This window comes from Stigmatopora argus, chromosome 17 (genome assembly GCF_051989625.1).
Source record: "Stigmatopora argus isolate UIUO_Sarg chromosome 17, RoL_Sarg_1.0, whole genome shotgun sequence".
Lineage (NCBI taxonomy): Eukaryota > Metazoa > Chordata > Actinopteri > Syngnathiformes > Syngnathidae > Stigmatopora > Stigmatopora argus.
Window position 1 is genome coordinate 10,602,817 of NC_135403.1, and position 24,131 is coordinate 10,626,947.

General features: G+C 40.8%; 1 protein-coding gene and 1 long non-coding RNA gene across 3 annotated transcripts in view; one reads left to right on the forward strand and one right to left on the reverse strand.

Moving 5' to 3' along the window:
- Positions 1 to 24,131, reverse strand: part of zeb1b (zinc finger E-box binding homeobox 1b) — a 42,804-nt gene that overhangs the window by 11,591 nt on the left and 7,082 nt on the right. The window contains exons 1-2 of one of the 2 annotated variants that reach the window (XM_077624686.1): positions 14,414 to 14,507; positions 2,238 to 2,390 (exon numbers count right to left, since the gene is read on the reverse strand). Coding sequence is in view for 1 of the 2 variants with exons in the window: in XM_077624685.1 (XP_077480811.1) it covers positions 2,238 to 2,390 (153 nt within the window). In the remaining variant the exon portion in view is untranslated. Of the gene's footprint in view, positions 1 to 2,237; positions 2,391 to 14,413; positions 14,508 to 24,131 lie in introns of those variants that run through there. The other variant, XM_077624685.1, reaches the window with a different exon arrangement.
- On the forward strand, positions 947 to 23,181 carry LOC144091972 (uncharacterized). Its single transcript, XR_013305949.1, has 5 exons — positions 947 to 1,433; positions 1,649 to 1,741; positions 12,807 to 12,891; positions 21,676 to 21,806; positions 21,977 to 23,181. It is a non-coding gene; the product is annotated as an uncharacterized LOC144091972 (long non-coding RNA).

The following is a 24,131-nucleotide window of genomic DNA, read 5'->3' on the forward strand; positions in this document are numbered from 1 at the left end:
CCTCATGATATCTCAGCTCTCCGACTCCACCCTGTTCATTGCGTGAGATGTAATCACACTCTACAACCCATCAAAAATAAAACACAGAGTCCCTTTAAGCCCTTGCTCTCACTACCTTTTCCTCCCCCTTGAAATAGTCAGCCTAATCTTGGCCTACACTTTCATACATCTCCACTGGACCGCCCCACCAAAGCATAATCACTTAGGAGGGAATGAGTAATGACATGGAGCAAGGCGCCCATGATACCATATAATCAAGAGGAATGAATCAGAATATGAAAACCAGCATGGGAGAAGAAGAGCGTAAAAAGAGAAGAAGGAGGGGGAAGACAAACAACAACTTTGGAGCATGACTGTCCCGCGAGAAAGGGTGTCACGGCTTTCATTTCAAGCAAACTGGGCTACGCTGAAGACAGATTAGTGGCTTGCCACTCACGTTTCAAGGCAGGAATCTTACTTTCCAAGAGTGAAACCATCAGCATGATGAGGCAAAAAAAGAGAGAAGGTTGTTTATTTAAAGGATTACAGAATTCCCCAGTGGGTATGAGTGTCACCAGTTGACACTCAAGATGTTCCCTGAATCTTAAATCGGGGTTAAAAAAAATTGTGAAAACATCACATGGGGGCAAATATAGGTGCGAGGGAAGCAAAATGAACATGTGCGCAAACCTAATTGGCGCACAGCCAACCTGCTGAGCTGTGTCACTGTAACTCATGCTTTTCAAAAATGTTTAATGTTCACGCTTCCAGGCCAAAAGCAATGACATTATTCCTCCTCCACCTTTTACGCAAGGAGATACAGCTGGAAAGCTGCTGAGAGGGATGATATCACAGCCTTGGGATTAGCCTGTAACTTTAAGCACAGCTCTGTAATTGACTTTGTATAGGAATGTGTGTGTTTACAGTTCAACACAACTAATTGATGATCGATTGGATTTTAAACCTACTTTAAATCCAAACATAAACACTCCACCTCATATTAAATGACAAGGATGACTTGTCAATAAATTTCCCTTCCCGCACTTCCCTCTTTACCCACAGTTACATATGAAACATTTTTTGGCATTTAAATGTTGCATATAATATTCCTCATGGATTATCCTCCCTTTTATTTTGATTGCTTCAATTTAGAGTGCATTTCCACAGTTGACCACCAAAGACAGAGACGCTATATCACTTTGAAATTACTGCAGGTGTGTCAAAAGAACAACCAGGAAGTCTTAATGCTCTCTTGGAATGCTGACCATCACAATCTGCGTTAATTCTTCCCATCAGAAAGCAAAGTATGCAAGTAAATATTGCTGTATATTCAAAATGTTTGGTTATAATGTTTAGGTTGTTTTGAAAGCCTTAAAAAACGACATCCTGTAATAAGATCCCAAATTTGTATTTTGAAATATCTATGTCACAAATCAGTGTGCAGTGGGTCCAAGGTAAGATGTTACTTTTAAATGCATTAAATTTAAGTTTTCCTTTTTTGTTTATTGATTTTAATCCCAGTACTGTTTATAAATTCAGAATTATTATTATTTTTGTCAGCAGCTCGGAGATCAACCGGAAACAAAATGTTTGATTCATATGTGCTGTATATAGTAATTTTACTAAATACACATTTTTGCTGATGATGATTCTGTTGTATTCCCTTCAGGCTTTAAACACCAACATCACTGTTATTGGTGCTTGTGACATCTGTCCTTCCTCTGGGTCTGCCTACTTCTGACATCATGTCAAGTAATTCAAGGTAAAGAAAAACAACAAAAAGTTCACTACAATGCCTAACAGTGTCATAAACCTCTCCATTGGCCTATGTAACTTTTTGTGTATGTGAAGGTCTCCACTGTTAGCATTGTCTTTGTTTTATATTGCGCTTCCTGTCTTAGTTGAAAACCCTCTGCTTCTTGCACATATTTCCTTGCGCTGTTGCAGAATTTTTTTCCATCAGGTGACAGATTTTTAATATTTATTTAGTTCTTTTAATAAGAAAAAAAACACTAAGAAAAGGCAGACAGAGCATCCAAACTTCACATCCAGCTAACCAAATACAAATGAATGAATTGGACCCAACTAGTTATTTAGATTTATGTGACGACTTATAGAATATTGACTACTTATCTAAAAAAAAAAGCCAGGAAACAAAATACTTAATTGGTGAAGTATATACCAAATATTTACATGTTATATGGCTGGTGGGGAGGATTGTGTGAAAATTCGGCCCACGAGCAAAAAGCTGGTCTCACCTCCATCCCAGTGCTCCCTGGGGTGCTCGTCGTCTGGTAGGGTGCTGTCGCAGTCTGCCCCGTCCGCCAGGCTGCCTTCCTCCTCCACGATGTGTAACTTGTCCTCATCGTCTGAGTCTGTGCCAGCATCCACCACATTATTGTAGTTGGTCACTAAACAAGCAGAAAAAAGACAGGAAGTCTGATTAGATTGCAGGCTTTCATGATTACATTTATTAAAGAGGCATTTTTGTCAAGTTAAAATGCTGTATTAGTGTTCCTGGGTTAGATGGTTATTGACTCAATGAGCAAATTTAGAAAAGCTGAAGCAGTTTAAATAAATGGGATATTAAATGTCAAATCTAAAGTGTTTGAAAAAGAAACACAAGGTATGGAATAGAAAAAAAAAACAGAGTGGTGCCTTGAGATACTACAAATTTCTTAACCCTAGTGGATTTTAATTCAAGATCAGCTCATTCTTAGTAATGTGTTTTGAATTCAAATTGTAATTGCAATCAAATCAAGAAATGTAAAAGTTTTGCTGTAATCAATGGTGAACATCTTAATCCACCAGATTTAGTGCCGTTCTTTGTGGAGGATAAAGAATATATGCCGGAGTATTGTTATATCACCAGTAAGTGCATATTACCAGTATAATGTATAGTTTCCTCTCTATGTAGAATTATCCATTGCTAAAGGGTAAAACCAACCTGCCTATAGACTTCTATCGCATTTCCCGTTATCTATTATGATTAATCTTGAAGACTTAAAAACAAAGCAAACTAAACACTCGAGGGAAGGCTCGTCATAAAACTGAGAACTTGGGGCAAAATCAAGATAACCAGTCTTAAATCTCAACAAATCCTAGATCAACAAGTATCTCAAAACTATTAGAAATATTTGGAATTTGGTAGGAGCAGATGGAAGCTATAAAGTATAACATTTAAGTAGTCAACTCTAATTGAGTACAGAGTTTTCCAACAAAGTGCATGATATAAACAAGCTTCACACTCACGTGACGTGTTTGCGTTTGTGCGTGTTTGTTTCACTGTTTGCGTGTGAATGTGAGATCATTAGCTCGCAGGCTGAAGTCCTTTATGTGTAGTGTAGGAGTTGAGGTGACCCGGTTGGTGGTATTATAAAGGCTGGAGATGTTTACGGAAGGAATTAGCTGGGTTTCATTTATTTTTAATGTGTCCATCACACTATTTCTCAATTTCTTGTGTAAAACTTCTACCCACTCCTTGGGTCAACCTCACCTCTCTATATCCATCTGAGAAAGCTGCACTTTCACTCTACAGGCTGAATCAATTCTCCAGTGAGAGTGGCTCAGTCAGCACTACACTGCAACTACCTGCCAAGCTCCTTTATCTCTCTCTCCCTGACACACAACTCATACCAGCTGCATCTACTTGGCAAATATGCCCTACCTGAACTGCTAGTATCTGGGAATACCACCATCCTCTGTTTCGAAGAATGAAGTTTGTTTTGTCGAAGGTTTCTTTGCATCAAGTAGGTCAGTGCGAGTGGTGGGGATGAAAAACTGAATCACGCAGGGTTCAGTGAGGGGGTGGGAAGGAGGTTGAAGGTGTTTAGCTGGTGCTGAGATGAAAGGTGTGTGAGGAGGAGTGTGAAGAAGCAGTGAGGTGGTATTTTCATGGGGTCATCGCGCTGTACTGCAGTCCCAAATGGGAGTGAGGTTCATGAGATGAGCTTTGTCATCCCTCAACCTCTTTTGTACTCTGCTTTTTGTTGCCATGACGCAATCCCAAGAACCTTTACTCATTCAGCCTGTCAGTTGGGGGGGATCCAGCTTTGGCTCCTCTGTGTTTTTTTTCCCCAAAGAAAAGCCAAAAGATGAACAGAATCCATTAACAAATAACTAGCGGAGAGACTTTCCAAAATTTAGGAAACTCAGGTCTCATGTTTTTAGAAGAGATTATTTATCACCACCCATAGGAGGTTAAAAAAACTAAAACTCATTTAATGTATATCATCTCATATCAAAGCCTTCTTCCCACTTTTCAATTGCTCCTTCCCCAAATCTGACTGACCACGCCATTTTCACGAAATGGCTTCATTTCTCAGTGATGTTTGGGAGCACTCGACTCAGCAACACAATTACAAAGCAGCACTCATTGCCAGCATTATCGAGAGAAAATGATCAACTATAAGCCTGTGGAGAGAAAATCAATACATGGATGTGAGCAGCAAGGCTGCACAAAGTGGAATGAAGAAAAACACAAGTGGTTTAGGCAGAGAATAAAGGCTCGGTGGGTTGCATTAGGTGTCTCAGGGTGGCAAAAGTTGTGATGGAGTGAGATCATCTTCCTGTGCCAAATGGTTGGCGCACTTGCATCTAAAGTGTGTGTTCCGACAGCCAATGTAACACTTTAGCATCAACAAAGGCTGTAGACCCTTCTGGCCAATCGGCTGAACGTTTGGACAGCTGCCTCCACCAGCACTAGCATGCTAACACTCAACAGGAGGACCACTCCTACGCACGTGATAGAGAGGAAATGCAATGACTGCTTCATGTTAGGTTGCTATGTATCAGAAGTACTTTAACATTTTTTTTTTTTTTATAATTGGAAACCTCCCATTGGTATCACCATGAATAATCCAGGAATGCATAAAATAGATCATTTATCGGGAAAAACAAAAAAAATATTGCTAAATATTACTCCTACAAAAATTCTCTAGCCTAATTTAACAAAATTTTCACCCCTTGACATCTTGGTTTAATATCTTGTGAAAATAATCTGTAAACATAGTCCGTGACCTGTGGACATAGATCACACATTATTCCATGACTCAAGCAATCTATTGATTTTTACTAATGTGCTCCAATCAATGCAAGCTGAATAAGCATGACTTGACTACAGATATTCCCATTCCAGGGATCAGACATTCTACTTTGAAATGTATTTGTTTTCCGACTTATTATGATGCTACCTGATGCCAATTTTAATCGTTTCCTCGCCATTATTGACACCATTTATACAAGACACCTATACCTAGGGGCAATTTAGAGTGTCCATTCAGCCTTCCATGCATGTCTTTGGAATGTGGGAGGAAACCGGAGTACCTGGAGAAAACCCACGCAGGCCCGAGGAGAACATGCAAACTCCACACAGGTGGACCGACCTGAATTTTAACCCAGGTCTCCCTGCAGAGAAATCATGAAGTCTAAATTCACACGTATTGCACAATCTGGACTTGTATCCCAAACGTTTTGCCTCTATTCAGCATCAGTTTTATTGGTTTAAAAACCACAGTGACGCATAGAGCCTTGGATCATACAAAGATCTGGAACTGTATGACTCTTGTTCACCACCGTGACACATGTTGGCTCTTAGGTACACCAAATCATGGGTTTTTCTTTTCATGATCAACTATTTGTCCGCCTTCCAAGTTTCTGTGTCTTTAGGATCCCTCCTTGAGGTAGGCAACTTATCAAACTTGGGGCTCACTCGGGGATAGCAAGCAGGTCGCGGTGCATCTACCACAGGCATTCTTAAAAAGTACAGACATTGCCGTCTCTGAGTCTGCCCTTGTAACTCTGCAATGCTATTTTCTCAGGGAAGCCAACCACTACAAAAAACAGCACAAACCAAAGTAAAACAAAGCAGTGCCATTCAAAACCTCAAGTATGCCGTCTCAAGGTGAGGCGCCTCAGTCAGCGCCGAGGTAAATGCCACTGATTTTGTTAAAACAACAGCCTTCCTTCCATAGATTCAGGAAGGTCAACTCGAGTGTCGATAACAAATTGAAAGAATTTTTATGCTTAGCCTTTTCTAAAAGCACCTGCAATTTGCTGGGTCATTTGGTCCTGACAATATGTGTTTCAAGTGGTACGGCGAAATGTGTGGTTGCGAAAACAAAACAGCACCCAACACTCTACTTCCTTTTTATTTTCTCTTTCACTCTAGCAAAATCTAGCCAGTAAAAGTTTGTGACATCAAACAAGGCCAATAGCAACCTCTCAAGATTTTATGATGCATTGCTTTCCTTTTATCTGTGAGGGACAAAAATGTTTAAAGTATATATATATCTTAATCAGAATTAAATTATTGTCATTGGAAAAGAATTTGAATCGAATTAAAATAAAAACAGCAGATCCCAAGAACAGTGCAAACAGAACATGACCCTCTATGTATTGTTTTTTGTTTTTGGAGCGTGTCTGTTACAAGAATAATAATTTGAATTAATATAATAGGTGTGCTCAGTCTTCTATACATCTTATTCAAATGGCTTGGTGATTTTGCTTCAGTCTATTCAACAACCTGTTAAGCTTCTTTCTTGGTTTAATGAGTTAATACAAGTGCTCTTGTCTTTATAATGGCACAGATCAAGGTTGTAGCACAGTAGTTAATTGGCCTCCATGGGTCGTTCATCTGTTTGTTGTCAGATGAGGACTTTCCATGACAAGAGTCAGACTAATGTTAATGGGACCCATTGTTCTGTCAATCTGCATGATGATGAAACTGGGAAGTCGGTGTTTGTTAGGAAAAGCCAAGCCTTTTAATAACTTTTGTTTGCCATGTCCTTTGTGTACTTTGCATATCAGGATGTTTTAAAGTGTTCTTTGATAGTATATGTGCTTTGGTGATGAAGTCAAACTAGTAACAAGTATAAAAAAGGCCAGTATCGTTCAATGCCCCCTGTAGGATTTAAGGCAAAAAAATATGGTACTATTATCCTCTCAACCTAGTGATTATAAACGCACTCTGTTGCATTGTGCATCCTTTAATTGGTGCTTCTCTATAGGTGTTCTGGTTTGGCCTCAAGGAGGTGTGACTACAAACTGTGGTCATAGCGGTCACAATTAAGTGCTAGTTTTTGTGTATTCCTATCGAGCATTTAAAAAGTACATGCCATTACAAGTGGCCCAGGCAAATACCTAAACCTTATACCACCTCCTACTTATAACTCAACCCCCCTAATGCTAAGGCTGCTGCTGTTATCTATGGTGTTGGAATGTTCTACCAGTAAGCCAAATGGCTATTCTCAGTAAAGGTATGTAATGTAAAAAAAAGTTGCACGCATTGTGGTTGGGACATGGAAAAACGTGGGCGCTCTCACAAAATCCGGGAGACAAATATGAACATGTGGAAAAGCATAATGATTGAAAATTGTTAGCATCTATAAACCTTTTACATTTCCAGACAAAATGGTCAAAAGCAAACCCATCACAGTTTGGGGCTTGTCTCGATCAAACCTCATTTAACTGCCATGGTGGAAATTAAATGCCCCTGTCACCTTGGTTGTCAAACCCCATTCACTCTGAAGCTGTAGTCTAATGTACTATGAAAGCTTCAGAGTAGTATAGTGGTGACATTCCTCTTTTTGATTTTTGTGTCTCATCTCAGGTTGACATTTTGAGTGGATGCCCTGTAAAGCTATTATTAGAGTCATTGCCTTAAGGTATCCAGACTGTTTAAATAGACACTTGCATCCATTACATACCGTGCTTGTTTTTTTATTCTCAGCACAAATGACAGCTATATGATTTGGTTGGCAGAAACGGTCTCAGTATGGAAAGGCTATTTGGCCAGGCTCATGTATAGACATCCATGGGGGTAGGTTCTCAATCAGAACCAGAAAAGACGGCCATCACCAACAATGATTTACAAAGACGATGAAGGTTAGGAGTATTGTTCATCTTGTGTCTTGCCCATTGGCAAGCAGGAGAAAGTCAAATGGTTCTTTCATGCAGAGACTACTAAAACCCTTCTTTATGATCTTTCCACTGAAGCTGTTGTCACTGGCAGTGTTCTTACCATCTTCACAAAAGTTGGAAAGATGAGCTGGCCAATGTTTTCTTCACAGCGGCAAGAATTTCTAGCAGGTTATCAAGGGAAAGCTAGAATGGAAGAGCTACGGCACTTTCTTCAGCTGGTCTTCATTTTTTCCCAATAGAAATCAATAGGAAACTGGTTGGCTTTTTTTTTACCTCTGTGTGCATGTCCAGTTGGCAGACAGTCTTAAGAATGTGGAAGGACCATATGATTATGACAGATGGATTTTCATTGATGTGATATTTATTACACATTTATCCTGTTCTGTCAAGCATCAAGATAGGTGACAATCCAGGGTAGTGGATTACTACATATTGTATATGGTCGGCCAAGCATATTTCTAGTAAAGACTGATGTGTTGATGATGCGCAGTTTCCAATTTACAGATTCTATTGGTACTATTTGGAACTCGGAATCCCACAACTGGGTACAAAGTTTACCCAGGCTGATAGAAAAATCAGCAAATGCCTCTAAATTGGGTTAGAGGAATGGATCAGCCAATTTAAAAATTGAATCACTCAATTGTCCTATTTTAAATCTTCTTAATGGAAATTCATACAGTTTTGGGTTCCCTCATTTGAAATCCAGTCTTAGCCTTACATTGTGATTTTCACTGCCACCGTATTGGACTAGGCCCTACAGTTGAGCTGGTGTACGATGAGGTGTGTGTTTAAATATACGCAATGAGCAATAATAGCGTTATCCAACCTGCTTGGTGGTGCAGGTCTATATTAGGTTAGTGTAGCACAGGGCTGTTGCATTTTAGGAGCAGGTGACTGGACATTCCTTCCTGTATTAGGCCTGACAGTTTACTGTGGGGGAGTGCAAAGCAAAGAGAATTACATGGGTCTAAGAGGGAGGGAGGTACACTGCCAAATAACTCTCCAACTGGAAAATCTCATTAAATCTTGCTTACCTGTAAGTAAACCACATTCGACATGGCTATCTATAAAGAGACTACAGAGCGAATATTGCCATCAGCAATGTGAACGCTGCCGACATAGATGATAGTGGACTTCAAAATTGAATACACCTCAGTTTGAACAATTTGAAATTCCACCAAAGAAATTGAGAAAAAATATTGCGTTAAAGCAGTTGACTATTGCTGAAAACGGAATAGAAAATATCTACTTCTATTACTGAATTTGACAATTCAATATGCTATGTTCCCCTTTAGTTGCCTAAAAAAATATCAGGTCAGAAGTGAAAGATGTGCTCACCCAAACAAAAATAAGGGCATAAAATGTATACTGGTGGGGGTGATGGCAAGGTGGGAGGAGAGGAAGTGCTAATGGCTTAAAAAGACAAAGCTGGCTTGTCACACGCGATGTTCATCTGAAGTGATGGTTGCCCCGGGGAGGGAGTGTCACAAAATGTCAAAGCGAGCCAACGACGACTAAAGATGGAGAGAGCACAAAGGAGAGCGAGATGAGGAAAAAGACAGTCGAAATGGGTTGTAAAAGATAGATATCTAAAATGATGAAAACCTTGTGCTATTTAATAGAATCATATCACGCATCAATAGTAGATGACAGAAGAAATGAGGTAAAAAAATAATTAGATACAAATAAATACTGCTGCTCTTGCATTTTCCACTTGCATGCTTCTTATTAAAGGTCAGGTGTTGATGCTGTGGTTCTGGCTGACATATGTCTCATTGGGTGGGCTGGGGGGGTTAGGCCTTGGATACCAAGGTAGGCATCACATACAGGCGCATACTCAACACATTGGTAGATACTGCCGTGGGCCATTGAATACACAAAAAATGAATCTGATGTGTTTTACAACTAATTGGCTATTTTTTAAATTGTCATTTATATTCCCCCTAATCAATCTGAGGCCCAGATGCATGTTGACAACCCACCTCAGTTTCTCTTAGTTCTGACACTAATGTCCAAAAAAGTGCAGAGTGAGCCTTGCCTGCAAATCCTCTCCTTTGTAGCAATTTGACAACAGCTGACCACACTCCCCATTTCTCAGAATGTCAGCTCAGTCACAAGATTCCTGGGGGCAAACATCCTGGACACCCCCTGACACACACATGCATACACACCGCTTAATCAAACACGCTGCCTCAGGCTACTGCTAAGTTGCCACAGTAGTTTCTTGTTCTTCATGTGATGCTGGGGTAGAAAGAGGTTAATGCAGTAAACTTGCATCCACAAAAGGTCTTTTGTCACCTCATTCTATCCTCTCTCTCTTACAAAGTGGGCTTTGCCCATGTGATCTGGGAGGGTCCCCCCCACCTCCCATGTTCCCTAACACCCTCCTCCAGGGCGACTACAGCCCGGGAGCAGTCAAGCAATACCATACACACCATTACCCTGCTGCTAAACGACCATGCGAGTGCACTCCAGACAACTTGACTGTTGGACAGTCACAGGAATAAATCTTGTTAAACCAGGCGAGGAATAAAGTGAATGTGTGCTGTATGTTAGACCTCAGGAGAGCATGTAAAATTAGCCCCACTGATCCCACCTTATTTTTACTTTCCTCAGTTCTTTGATCAATGCATTATGATAGTCAGATAGAAATGCAAAAGGCTGGATGGTAAATGTGTGTCGGACCTTGCAATACATCGGTCAATGTGAAATGGCTGAGGAAGCAGGTAAACTCAGGTTGTCATGTATTGATGGATTAATGGATTGTTTTGTTCATTACATCCCGAGGTGGTAGGATGGTGTGTGTGTACGTGTGTGTGGGTGTGCATCTGGCTACCACCGACCCATGAGACCATTAGTCCACTCTGTCGGAATTCGACGGGGGTATTGACAGTCCAGCTGGGGGCAATCGATAGTCACAGATCTCTCACTACCAAAGTGCCATCTATGATAATTGGTTTACAGTTGGTCAGGACTGTGTTATACGATATCACATACTTTAAAAGATGATCAAATGAAGTCAAAACAGGAGGATTCATGTGTCCATCCATTCATTTTATCTAGTGTTTAATCAGTGGCAGAAGAAATCAGAACGGTGAGGTGTAAGGAATATTACCGAGCCAGTTTCTTAAAAAAAACATCAGCTAACCTGCCAAGTATCACATTTTCCAATATTACGATGTCACCTACTAGTCTGCTAAATTCCACAACTTATGTGATGATAAGTGCGCTGTCAAGAAAATCTAAGAGCATTGCATTGTCTAGGAAAATTGTAGCCAATCATAGTTGAAACAAGTCATAGTGTTTGTTCTATTGCCTGGAGATCTGTGTTGTCAAAGATGTCTGCCACAGGGCAAACTAAATGGATGTCCTATTTCAGCAATATGGCGTTCCATTTTTCTCCTCTCCCCCTTTGTTTTCGCAATGACACTCCACTTTTATGTTTCTATCAACTGTAGCTCTAACCCTAACACAATCTACATGGGGGACAGCATAACCCAAATTTTGAACCTTCTCCGACTCAAGCGTCCGCCCCATCATTCATTTTCACATGGAATACTCTATGCAGTATTTGGTTGAAGCACATTCCTAGTTTCGAAAGATGGAGGCTATTGTCAAATATTTTCCAATACACAACAGCCAACAGGGTGGGTTCAAGATTCATAGCAGTGCAGTCACTGGACTGGTTTCTGCTGTGATGTCATCTATGGTTTAATGACGCATGGAACATCCAGATGTTCTCAGTTTTACATGTGAAATTTACCAAGTAAAGCCCCCGTAAACCATGACCAAAAAATACTGGCGACATTTGTACCACTGTAAAACAATGAACTCCTAGTTGAAAAGTATTTTAAAGTCACACAAGGACAACCAGTTTCATCAACAAGAGTGAGAATGCTGACAGAATCATATTTTGACAGTTGTGAAGGCTTGTTGATACATTTATTGAAAGATATTCCCCAAATGAGAATATTACATTCTTTCCAAAGAGTTCAAGGATCTGGGCTTTGCATTTATAGCATTTTTTTACACCATCCCCTAATCCGTGCAGTCCTACAATCGAATATATATTCTTGCAAGCAAAACAGCAGCTCGTTTCAACATAGCAATAGATGTTCAGGCAAGGTCAACGTGCAATCAAAAGAAACCCGAATACGTTATGGGTCCACAAAGTTTCTTTTCTTATACGTGCTTCAGAATTGTAGGTTACGGGAAATTCCTCTAAATAGGATGACCTTAACATTGGACTTCCTGCTCAACAATGGTCAATTGCATTCAAGTCCAGAGGAAAGGGAAATCCAGGCAATTCTGGTCCTGGTAAATTTATGTATCATGGACATCTACTGTATGCACCAGTGCCCAGCTGTGCCAGAAAGATCAGTGATAATGCTTTTAATAAACGCAACAGGAGCCTGTTTTTTTAAGTGTTTCTATCTGTGCATCTTGTTGAAAGGTGCAGGCTATATGATTGATGTGTTTCCTCTGAACAACAGGCGAACTCTTGCACACGTTCCGTACAGTGGATGTGGGTTAAAAGGTTTAAAATAATAAAAACTGCATGGTCATATTCACAGCTAATGTTACTTATCTGACTGAGCAGAGCCATACACAGTACACACCATGTCACACGCTACAGAAACTTGAGTCAAATTGCTACAGCATGTTTTCTGTATGATGAGTTTAAACAAAGTTATGGAAACAATATTTTTGGGGTGACAAATGATACCTCATTTTTACTCAAAGGATTGTGCACAAGATCCAGAGACTTTACAGAATGTGATTGGGTAACTGGAGAAAATTGCATATGAGAAAAGAATGGAAAGAGAAGGAAAAAAAAGTAAGGGAGGAGTGAAGGTTATTTTGGGGTCTCTGAACTGTAATCACCACCTACATCTGCTTCCTCCCAGGTGCTGGACATCAACAGGGAGACACAAACTGCACATAGGAACAAAAAAAAAAAGGCTTCTCCAAAAGAAAAAAAGAATATTGTAGGTAAGCCACTGAGTCTTTTGTTTCTCATAATTAGCCTCCATTTCCATATTCAGACGTTAGAAGAAAGACAACAGTTTGCATGCCAAATCTAGAGTCTTGGGGGAAGTTTTATCTTAGCAGCAGAAGGAAGTTGGGGTATGGAGTGGGAGGGGCGTCAGAGAGCTGACACCACACTTCCCGTCCGATTGGATGGTGACTGCTTTTAGATTAAGATATTGTCGTCTCTTAGACATTTTGTGACTTGTTCAATGACAGCGCATCAATAGGCAATACAACATAAAGTCATCTATGCTGTAATAAAAATGGGCTCTTATGCTTAGCAGGAAACAAAGACTTTTTATATTAAAGGTCCTTTTTTAATACTATAATTACTCTTGCAATTGCAATTTAAAAAAGTACCCATTAGACAAAAACAAAGGTGTCTTTTTAATAAAAGGTAACACCTATTCTTGCTGCTCACTCTAGTTTTGAGAAATGGAAAGATTGTTTTTTTAGTTAATGCGGCAACTATAGCAACATTGCCAATCCATTTTGCACTGTAATTATTTCCTATTGCCCAGACTCTTATTTTAAATGAGGGGATTTTTGAGCTGGACACAAAAAGGGGAATTTCTAAAATTGTTTGTTACACAGACAATGTATGTGTTCAGCAGAGTTGCCTGACTGTCATAAGATGTGAAAAATTAATCCATTAATGCTTTGTTCCAAAGCACAACAAAGAACAAGTGATACGTATGATCTAATTCCTTCGGTGTTTTGTACCCTTGCAAAGTGATAAAGTGAATTTTCATTTCTTTAGATTTTAACTAATAAATACCCTACACTCTTTTGTCATATCATGTGGCTGGCACATTCAACCATGTTGAACAATAGTGACTGTGCCACTTATGTTATAGACATACATCCATTAAGAAGTAAATAGGTTGGGTGAGAGCAGCATTTACTCACTTAAATGACAGTGTAACAATCCATCAGGGTCATAATCATCTATTTTCCACAGTGTATTGTAAGTTTAAAAAAATGTTGGATGAGTACAAACAGAATCAATCATTGAGTCAGCAACCACACCCACACTGAATTTTTTAGATGCTGGATTTAAGTGGAATGAATGTGCCATCAAAAAAACAGACTCTTAATGTTTTTTTCCTTAACTGATGTGCAGTCAAGAAAAACATATATTGATGCATAATCTGATGCTGCAAAAGCTTTCAGGGTTTCTAATCTGACCTTGCAAAGGCTTTTAATTATTTTATCTATAATGTCTGTCTGTACCTTTGCCTCTCAAAACAGCCCATACTCTACTTTATGGCTATGCCAATTTAAATTTAGGCAGTAAAGACAACAGATGACTGTATAATGTATTCAGTGCACATTTTCATTACATCTCATCTCAATTTCATTGTACAGTAGACCACTAGATGTGAATAATGGGATGTTGTCATGCCGTTAAACCCTGAGCCATGAGCCTTTAATGCAACTGCACGAAACATCAGATTATAGATTATCATCAATGGTCACGCACCTTCTATGTTGCTGTAACAGCCATTATCCAAGAGGATAGTGATTAGTACCACGACCGTCGCCGCGTGTGTTTGCGCGTTCTCATATTCTATGTCGCAGTGGCACGACAGTTGATGAAAAGATAGAGCTGATTGTGAAAGCCCTTGCTCACGTCTCTGTCGTATCCTCAAATCTCAAAGCGATGTCATGCTAAACGATCGCAATACCATCTTAACACACAGCGCTAGTGGCCCAGTGCCAACTTGACCCTCCTCGCTAAAACATACTGGCACAGCAGTGAAGTTTACCACCCGTCTGGCCCCGTCACTCTCCTTTGCCAGCAGCAGTGTGAGGATTAAGGGAAAATCCTGACCTCCCTACCAACCTCTCTTAAATGGCCCTGCTCATTTTAAACAGCTCCTCCAAAGCTGGATTACTGCTCCAGTTGCCTTCTGCTCCATATCACAGGTCAGCAAATGTTAGGTTGTTACCGTCCATGTTATTGACATGCACCCTGTATGAGCCAGAGGCAGTGAAAGGAGACAGGACTCAGGATGGGAGCTTGTGTGATATGCTGATATTTAATTAACCTGCCTGCCCCTCGCAGTGCTCATGCACACGCACACCTCCCTGCTCAAAATTCCCCCAGCCAGGCAAAATATGCGCATTCCTGTCCATCACCCCGGCAGAGTTGCTGCCTTTGCACTTTTATTGTCATTTTCATCACTATTTTCAACCTCTCAACTTATCATCTGCTGCCCTTTTCTCTTTTAAGCAGTTTGTCAGAAACTGACTCATCATAGAGAGAAAAAAATAGTTAGACGTGGGAGATGGGTTTGGTGTGGTTTTTATTTCACTTTATTAAAGTATTTCAAAATCCTTCCACCTTTAACAACTGCAAGTCACCTTTTTACGTTTTCATACTTGATGTATTAATCTGACACTATAGAGAAAGATCTCATTTCAAAATGGAGTAGCACTCTGAAATAAAATGTGATTTTTTTAAATGTATTTAATATTTATTTGCGAGGCTGTTATCAATGGCAAGACGTGTAATGAAGGGGTTCTAGCAAATTAATTAAGAGGCACAAGACAGGGGCAGAAAGCTGATCATTTTAATCCTGTACTCCTATCAGGTCAAAGTAAGTACGAAAATGGTTTTTAAAATGAATAAAGAAAGAAAATAAAAAAGCTTTTAGTCAAGATGAACTAGTTGAATTACAACTCTGAAGAAATGAAAAAATGTCAAGATATTTGAGGAAAAACATCCTTAATCCAGCACTGTATTTCCATCAAACATTGGAATTAGCTTTGTCTTGTCACAAATGAAGCTCACAGGTATGGGGGGGTGGGTCGAGCCTGCATATTTCATTCATGCCTATACATTAGTTATGCATGGAAGACGAGCAAGGGAAACTCACACTGTGGCCGTTTGTCTTTCTAATGGAAGGGGGAAACAGCAGCGTCTACAGGCAGAGAACAACTCTCATGCTACTTTAATGGGGATGAATAAAGGATGAGTCGAGGCTCAGACACCAGGTTAAGAGGCTGCTTAGCACCTTTGGCTTGATGCCAGATGCGGGAGGAGCTGATGGTACAAAGTGGACGAAGACAGGGATGGAGGCAGGAAAGCAGCAAAAGGTGGTTTAATGTTGTGATTGATAAGGTGCTGTCAAATGGCTAATGATTGCTCAATACAAACAGCATTTCATAATGCGTTGGCTTATTACGGTATTCAATTGAATCAAGTCAAAACCCCTAAGCTCCTACAATTCAGAAATCAATACGGTATTTTGAACTGAGATCTTTCAGTAAGCCCGCATAGCTTCAGATCCACGTATCTAGCCTGAATCATAATGCGTAACATTTACACATATCAAAATCTCAATTACTAGTGGTAGCTTCATGGTGGGAGGCAGTATTGTACGCTAGGGCTTGAGAAGGGATTTTTTTCCGAGTCTATTTCCTTTAACTGTGGTTTAATAAACGAGTCTCAATGCAATTCTAAACAAAGATTTCTCCAGTAGTAAAATTCAAAAAAGATCAGAATATCCAGATGGGATAGAGAGTTATAAAAAGCTACTTGTTGGCGTTGATTCTGGTACCGTACGCCTCCACAGACCTCTGCTGTTTGATCTGCCATGGGAAAAAAGCAATACAACAGAAAGCAGGCAGTGGAGCAGAGGGATCTAAAGCAGCGCCTCTGGGAAAGTCTTGGTGATGTTATAGAGAAACAGGTGGTAGTGGGAGTCTGTACACGACCGGCCGAGGTTCGTTAGCTGTGCCAATAGTTGTGTTGAGAGTGGACCAAGAACGGAACCTGGCACGGTGACGACAGAACCTGCCAGTGTGCGGCCTGATATAGAGCCGTAATGGCTGCCACCTGCCCTGGCGTTACAGCAAATAACAGGAGCTCGTAACAGCAGCTGGCGGCACCTGTGCTCAATTGTCAAGTTGCCACATCAAAACAAGGTTGGGGGATTAGTGGGTGCTGGGGGTACTCAAAATGCACACAAGATGTTTTTTTTCACTGCACCAGCACAAATGGTTAGGCATATTTAGTACCCAAATTTAACCAGACTATAGACCGAATCTTGCATATTTCCAATTCGCAAAGTCCTAGATTTCTGAGGGAAACTCGTCATTCGTTATTTGCTGAACAAATCATTCCTTTTTGGGACTCAGTCAAAGCGATGAAACTATGTCAGTCGATGTCAGATAGTTTTCGCAGGGCTGTGAATGACATACTTGTATGTGCCTCACTTTTTCAGGATAGAAAAACAATGAGCATGTCTTCTGATATGTTCAAGAGAGCATTTGAGGAGCATTTGATTGACGGCTTGTGCCATGTCACATGGTGTGAGTGCCTCTTATTTTAGAATGAGAGGTTGAGATAAGGTGCTAAGAGGAAGGGAGGGAGAGGAATGCTGAGCTATCCTTGTAGGCCATGGCATAAAGCATGCATGCCCAACTCTTGATTTGAACGTTTCTGTTCGAGCCTGTTGGACCTTAACTGTATTTGTCCTGCTCCTGATCATTTCCTTGGACTTGTGGTGTACTTCAAATAGGGAGTCCCTCTGTTTGCGCCTCTTTCTTTTGCTTTCTACCTTGCTGTATTCTTCTCAGTGTGAAACAGTTTATTTAGCTGCCATGTTTACATTCCAGTTGAGGCAGCTTCTCCCGGGGGAGGATGACTGAACCAAGCAGTGTGGCCGAGTATCCCATCCTCACGGGTTCCAGACACTTCCAAATGATTTTGACTAACCGTTTAATACCAGCATGCAAACACTACATTACACATGGATTGTATTTTACAAACAAAACAAGTTTTTTAGGCAGGATGACAAGGACTAAATGTAGGGTCTCGGCTATCTGATAATGTAACAACACAACAGATTGAATGAAAGGGAAGTGGGCTAAGTGAATGAAGCTCAAGGCAGTCCTGAAAGCTCAGGACCTGGGCATTTGACTGGCCTCATCATTAGACTGCCTGGCTCCTGTGGCCTCCGGCAGAGCACTGTCTGCATGCCCTAATGACCGCTGACTCACTCAGCACGCAGCATTGCCGCCACATTCGTTCAGCCCAGAATAGACCCAAATAAAGAGAGATGGGAGAGGTGCGGTGATGGTAGGCGCCTGCTATATTCCTGTAAGATGTTACTCAAGGCCACAATATGCGCAATCGAATTCAGTTCAATTCTGCATGCAAAGTAATAAAAAAAAAAAAGAAAATATAGAATATATTTAAATTTTAGTCTTTTTCTCTAGATTAGGGCAAATACCACCCCACCTCCGCTATTACTACATACTACGTGCTTCAGTACCAAGGCAACATTGCAACATAATACAGTTCTTTGATGATGCTTAAAACTGTGAACTGACCATGACCTCAGAGCACAATTTCAGATATTATGCTGCTGTTTACCATGTAAAAAGTATGACAATATTGTTAAAGTGATGATTAGTGTTGAGAACAACAGAGTCTGAATTAGGGGACATTGAGGGTTAACTTAGTTGGAAGACAGACATAGCAGCAACAGAATACTGCTCTATGGTCAACTGATTTTGTTGTATCCTGATTGGGGCACAAGGCAAAATTCAATTTCTTTTTCTTGCTGTCACCATATATACACCTTTTATGGGTTAAGGACACAGAGGAGGGGCACATCTGTTTGAGATTTGGAACAGAGCTATTTCGCGTGAGATTAAGACAAGAGGGAAAAGACTGAAAGCAAGAAACAGGGCCTGTCCTGAATAGACTAGAGTCAGCCGAAAATACACCACCTAACCAATCAATAGAGTTTATTGATTACATCTGCAACGCTCTTATGCAACACATCCACCTCAGTGTCCAACTATGGCGAAATCACTTGCTTTGCATAGCAGAGATAGCAAGCTAAACCTTTTATGCATGTCACATGCCCTTTAAATCAAACTTTACAATGTAAGGCAATGGCCTGGAAAAACATAGAATTGCTTGCATCCCCTCATTCATATAGAGGGGGGTGTAAAAGTGTGTTCTCAGGGTGTTTAAGCTATGGAAATGACTGCCCAAGAGCAATATTCATAAATTTAGAAACCATCTGCTCTGAGTGGAAGTCCAAAATTGACAAAGCGTGGCTAATTGTGAGTGAGTCAAGTCATTGCTTTCTAATGACCCAACCTCCTCCTGTATGCTTCTGCTCCATACATAAACTCCTCCAAGCCCTCTCATTCTCCCCAAAACATTTCCCACAACACAGTAACATTTCCACCGGGATTCTGACGGAAGCTCAGAGATGGCCCACGCCTAATCGATAGTGCCAGGTTGCCAAGACAACCTTGATTTCCTGTCACAGATTTTGCAGAGTGCCGATGATTGCGCTGGGTGTCCATTGCACCTGCCGCCCTCTTCTCCTTCTCTTCCTGTGTCTCATCAAGCGCTCTCTATTCTATAACGCCCTCCCTCCCGATACACAAAAGAGGACAGATATACAAAGGCATAACGGATTAGACCCAAGAGGTTGAGGCGGCCCAATCAAAACATAGTGGGGGATATACACAAACACATGTCCTGTTATCTCTAACTATGCTGAGATGTGACAGCTATCATATCTACCTTGGAGGGTGATGTCATTGCACCTGCGGAACGTTTACTATCAGTTCCCCTCACACACGTATACACAACTTGCCTCACTCTCCTCCACAAGCGGTTGGCTTCTGTTTTTTCATTAATGGAGAGCTCATTAATCGTGAGTGATAACGAGGACATAGGACAGGGACATGATTAAGGGGCTCGCTCTCCTTTAGCTGGTCGCCCTTGGGAATAAATAGCTTAGGGTAGTGTGTTGCAGTGTGCGTGTGGTCCGCATGTTAAAACAGGTAAAGGACATACTGTATATATTTTTGTGCTATCAGTAGGACATCTCAAATGTAGGAGGACCTTGCACATTTTCCCGTTTAGTTCTTTCAAGAATACACGATTTGCCCATTAAACCTGCATGTACCTTCCTCAAAGATGGATGATGAAAGCAGTTCAGACTTTCCGTACTAAGTTTTGGAGTATTGATAAAATATGTATGCCAGACTGGCTCCAATTCCTCTATATCAACTATGCTTTTCACTATGAAATTGATTATTATTTATCGCATTGCCCTCATATTGCAATTTACGTGACATCTCTTATATGGAGACCCATTTTTAGTTGGTCATTTTTTTGCTCAGTACGTGTATTTACCACTTAAATCAACAAACAAAAAGAGTCCTTTTTTTATTACTAACCCAAATACATTTTGACTGGTGAATGGCTGATTGGTTTGTCCAGATTTTAAAAACAACATCAAGAGTGATGACCTAAGACACAGTGGAACATCCAAACTAACCCAAAATAATGAATGAAACTGATCTAGAAACATTGCGGCGTGATATGATGTCACAGTAAGAGAGCAGAGATCAGCCCGTACATCCATGAGGGCTTTGCAGTACAGCAATCATTTAGCCTTACACACATATTAAATCCAATCTGTCTGGACCTGGACGGGAGGACCTTAATCCCCTTTCCTCAACCACGGACACAAGCAGACAGTAATCCTCCATATTTGTATATTAATAGCAAGAGTCTCAGGGGTAGACTATCTGTGAGATTGTGATGTATGTTTTATTAGTTGGTTAATCTGCTTGTCGATCAGAGGATCTGGTCCATTTAAAGCCAGACTATAATAAAAACATAGCCACTGCTGCCTCAGGGATAAGCTCTCCAAGGACAAGAGAAAGAGCATGACTGTGTTGAATAGACTCATCGCCAACAATAAACAGCTTTACATCACTGATATCTGTCAACGCACAAAACAATTATTATGTGGAATCTGGCCCTAGGTCTCTGCCCTTTTCTGTGAGGAAGGCGAAATAAAGCCTGACCCAAATATAAACCTACTACCTTGTTTCCGGGGTGTATGCTTCAGTCATCTCCGTTATTTCTGAGAGTGCACTTAAGATTCAGTGTGCACGTCCATAATAATGTGCATCGCCCTGAGTAACACATTCATTCCTCCTGAAGAGCTCACCCATTCTAACTACAGAGGGGCAGATGCCATTACACATCAGCAGACTGGACCAACGGAAAGGCGAGATTCCGAAAGATCTAAATCACGTTGGATTCATCAGTTCACCTTTCGAACTGCCTAGACGTACTGCAGCAACCTGCTGGACATCAGTCCTGATTCAATAGCTTTAGTTTCGTCGGACAGACGTTCGATCAGAAGGACACTGCTTTGAATTAGTAGTAGGCAAGCCAGGGAGTGGTCAAATCAGACCATGTTGGAAACTCCTCCCTGCTTACCAATAGTCTTTTGGGTTTCTCATGCCTGGAATATTTTAGCTTAAAAACAGTCCACACCAAGAAAATAAAAACCCAATCCACATGAAAAACCCAGTAATGCTGTATTCCCAAATAAGGAGGAATGTTTCAGCAATATAGCATGTGAGCATTTATTTCTCAAGATTTTGAATGTAGCATTTAATAGCCCTTTTTATAGAATAAATGTCTGTAAAAAAATAAAATTCTTTTAGAAAAACAAACAAATCAACTTCAAGAGCGAATGATTAGGCACCATGTGGCTTGGAATGATTTTGCTTTAAGATTTGCTGATTAGGAAGAGGGAGGGAAGGTGGGAATGATACTGAGCTAGTGACACAGTTCATAATCGGGTTTTATTCAGGTGGAGGTCAGAAATCCACTCAGCGAGATTGCTTATGAAATGAAGCACAAACAGAACATAAACAGCTTTGTCTTGAAATACATTACAGCACTAACCATCATGTGACTCTCACGGGGTAATCTCATGGGAGCATCCCCCACCCGTGATCCCCCTGATGTACTGTAACAACAGGAAGGCAGCCTGAAATCGGTCTGCAACTAACACCACACCTACAGATAAGTGAGTTCTCCCTTGCATACACATCTCACATTAGAACACAGACACTCTCGGCAAAGTTGACAGAGACACAAACAAACACTGTTCCAGCTTTCCTCATCATTCAGATGTTACATTAACGACAGCCATTTATCAGTCCACTCAGTTAAGTCTATGTTTAATCCCTTTAAAAGAAGACTGTGAGACGCAGAAGAATCAATGGCACGTTGCCCATTGCTGCTGGCGTCCGTGGCAAGAAAGACGCGCTACAGCCTGGCACTGAAACACAGAATGACCGAGGCAAGCAGGGGGTGGGTTTTTCAGTGGCTCAATAGCTCTTGTTTGTCTAGGTCCCTTTGGGAAGTCGGGACATAGAAGTGAATAGGAGCCAGTTAGCAGCAATCGCATAATAAAGGGGCTGGGGGGGTACACGGGTCATTGAAATTCTGCGCAGGCGACTGTCAAGACCAAGCAACATTGCCAGCTGTGGCGGCAAGTCAATAGAGCCAAGGGGGTGTTGTATAAGGTTCAAGTTGTATCTTATGGAGGTAAAATTCGGATATGGAAAATACAGTATTTGATCACTGTTTGATCAGCTAAACTATTTATTAAAAGTTGGAAGCTGTGTTTGAAAATACTGAATTGAAATAAACCCGCCATTCATGTACCCTACCTACCAATGAGGATGATATTGACAAGTACACCTTATAAAGTGTGACACATTTGTATTTATAGTATCTTCAAACAACGCAATGGAAATACAAATGTATGTGTAAACGTTTGGATCCGTTTCGCAGGATAGAGAACATTTAGCAATGGTATTTTTATATTATAACATTACGACAGGTTGTTTGTTACATTAAATACAAAAGTATTGTGATGGTTCGTTGCCGAACTATTTCATTTCATGTAATCAATCGTCATCTAGCAACATGTGGTAACATCACGGATTATCATTAGATCATAAATCATCTTTTATCACTAGGTGCTAACATAAAATATGTATCTCCCACTTGGTAAAGTATGTCAAGAAATAATTCATAGCTAGTCGCGATTTGTTTTAGAAACCATAACTTTTCTGTATCTTAATTAACATTCTGGGTTGTGGTCACAGCCCCTAATGACGAACCTTACGTAGGTTGCCACAGGTGCTGGGGCCGGTTTTGTGTAGGAGAGGGGGTGGTTGCCTGGATGGGACCATGGCCGCAGGAAGCTTCTTGTTTTTGTAGTGATAAAGGGCTTTCAGGTTGCATCCTGGCCCGTAATCTCCCACACACTTCCTGGTTTTGTTCAATGTGAGGCGAGAGAAAATGACAAAGTAACCTTCGCCACAAAAAGCTGATCAATAACTTTGAATGAAAGCGGATGTGTGTTTGGTTTTTGAGGATTTCACAAGCAATTAGAAGCAAAGCGACTGCCAAAATCTGATAGAGATTATTATAAAGGTCCTTGATTTGAGGTGATTTGTGTATTCATTTATTCCTAGTGCTGGTTCATTAGCGATGTTGAAAAAAGCATGCATATACTTTATTTTCTGACCCCTTTAGTTGCTTTTAAAGGATAATTAACATTATTTCCTGAGCTCTTACATCCTAATTAAATAAAAAGTCATGTTTCATTCCTCCAACTTCAAGTTCATCCTTAGAGTCACTTAGCGAGGGCCTCTTTGCTCCAAAAAAGATCATTCTAATAGATACGCGCCAAGAAGGGCTTTATTGAATTCTGGCGTCGGGGAGGGGCACACACTGCAAAAGAATGAGAAATACACTTAAATTCCATTCTCCATTTGGAATGCCAGCTTTCAACCATGAGGCACACCCTGTTCTGTTGCCAGAGGAAACTTTCAATCTCCTCTCTACCCCACTTTGGCTGTAGCTGTAGCTCTCTCATACTTTTAGTCAGGTGTTATTTATGAGTGGTGTATAGCTGAGAAGCTGCATGCCTACCGCACCTGCTGGTGTTGGAAAATCCGAGCCAAGCAGCTGCCAGAGACTGCAATAGGAGAACAAGAAAGGGGCTCGGAATAAAGACGAGTTGGAGGCCTCTGGAACAAGCCAATGAGCAAGAGCGTTTATGAGGGAAGACAATGAGGATAGCTGAAAATGTTAGGGCAATAATGTGCAGGCATGTTAAATTGCACTGCCGCTGAGCTAACAACTTGGAAAGCTAATGAAGGTTATTATGATGGGAACAGAAGGACAAAACAAACAAGTGGCAAAGAAGCGCTAATTAATAGTGTTGTACAACTCAGAACATAATCAATTAAAGGCCATGCTTCATTGACTCACAGGCAAAAGCACTGGCGCCAGAGTCACTATGTAGGGCAGGGGTAGGGGGGTGCTTGTTCGT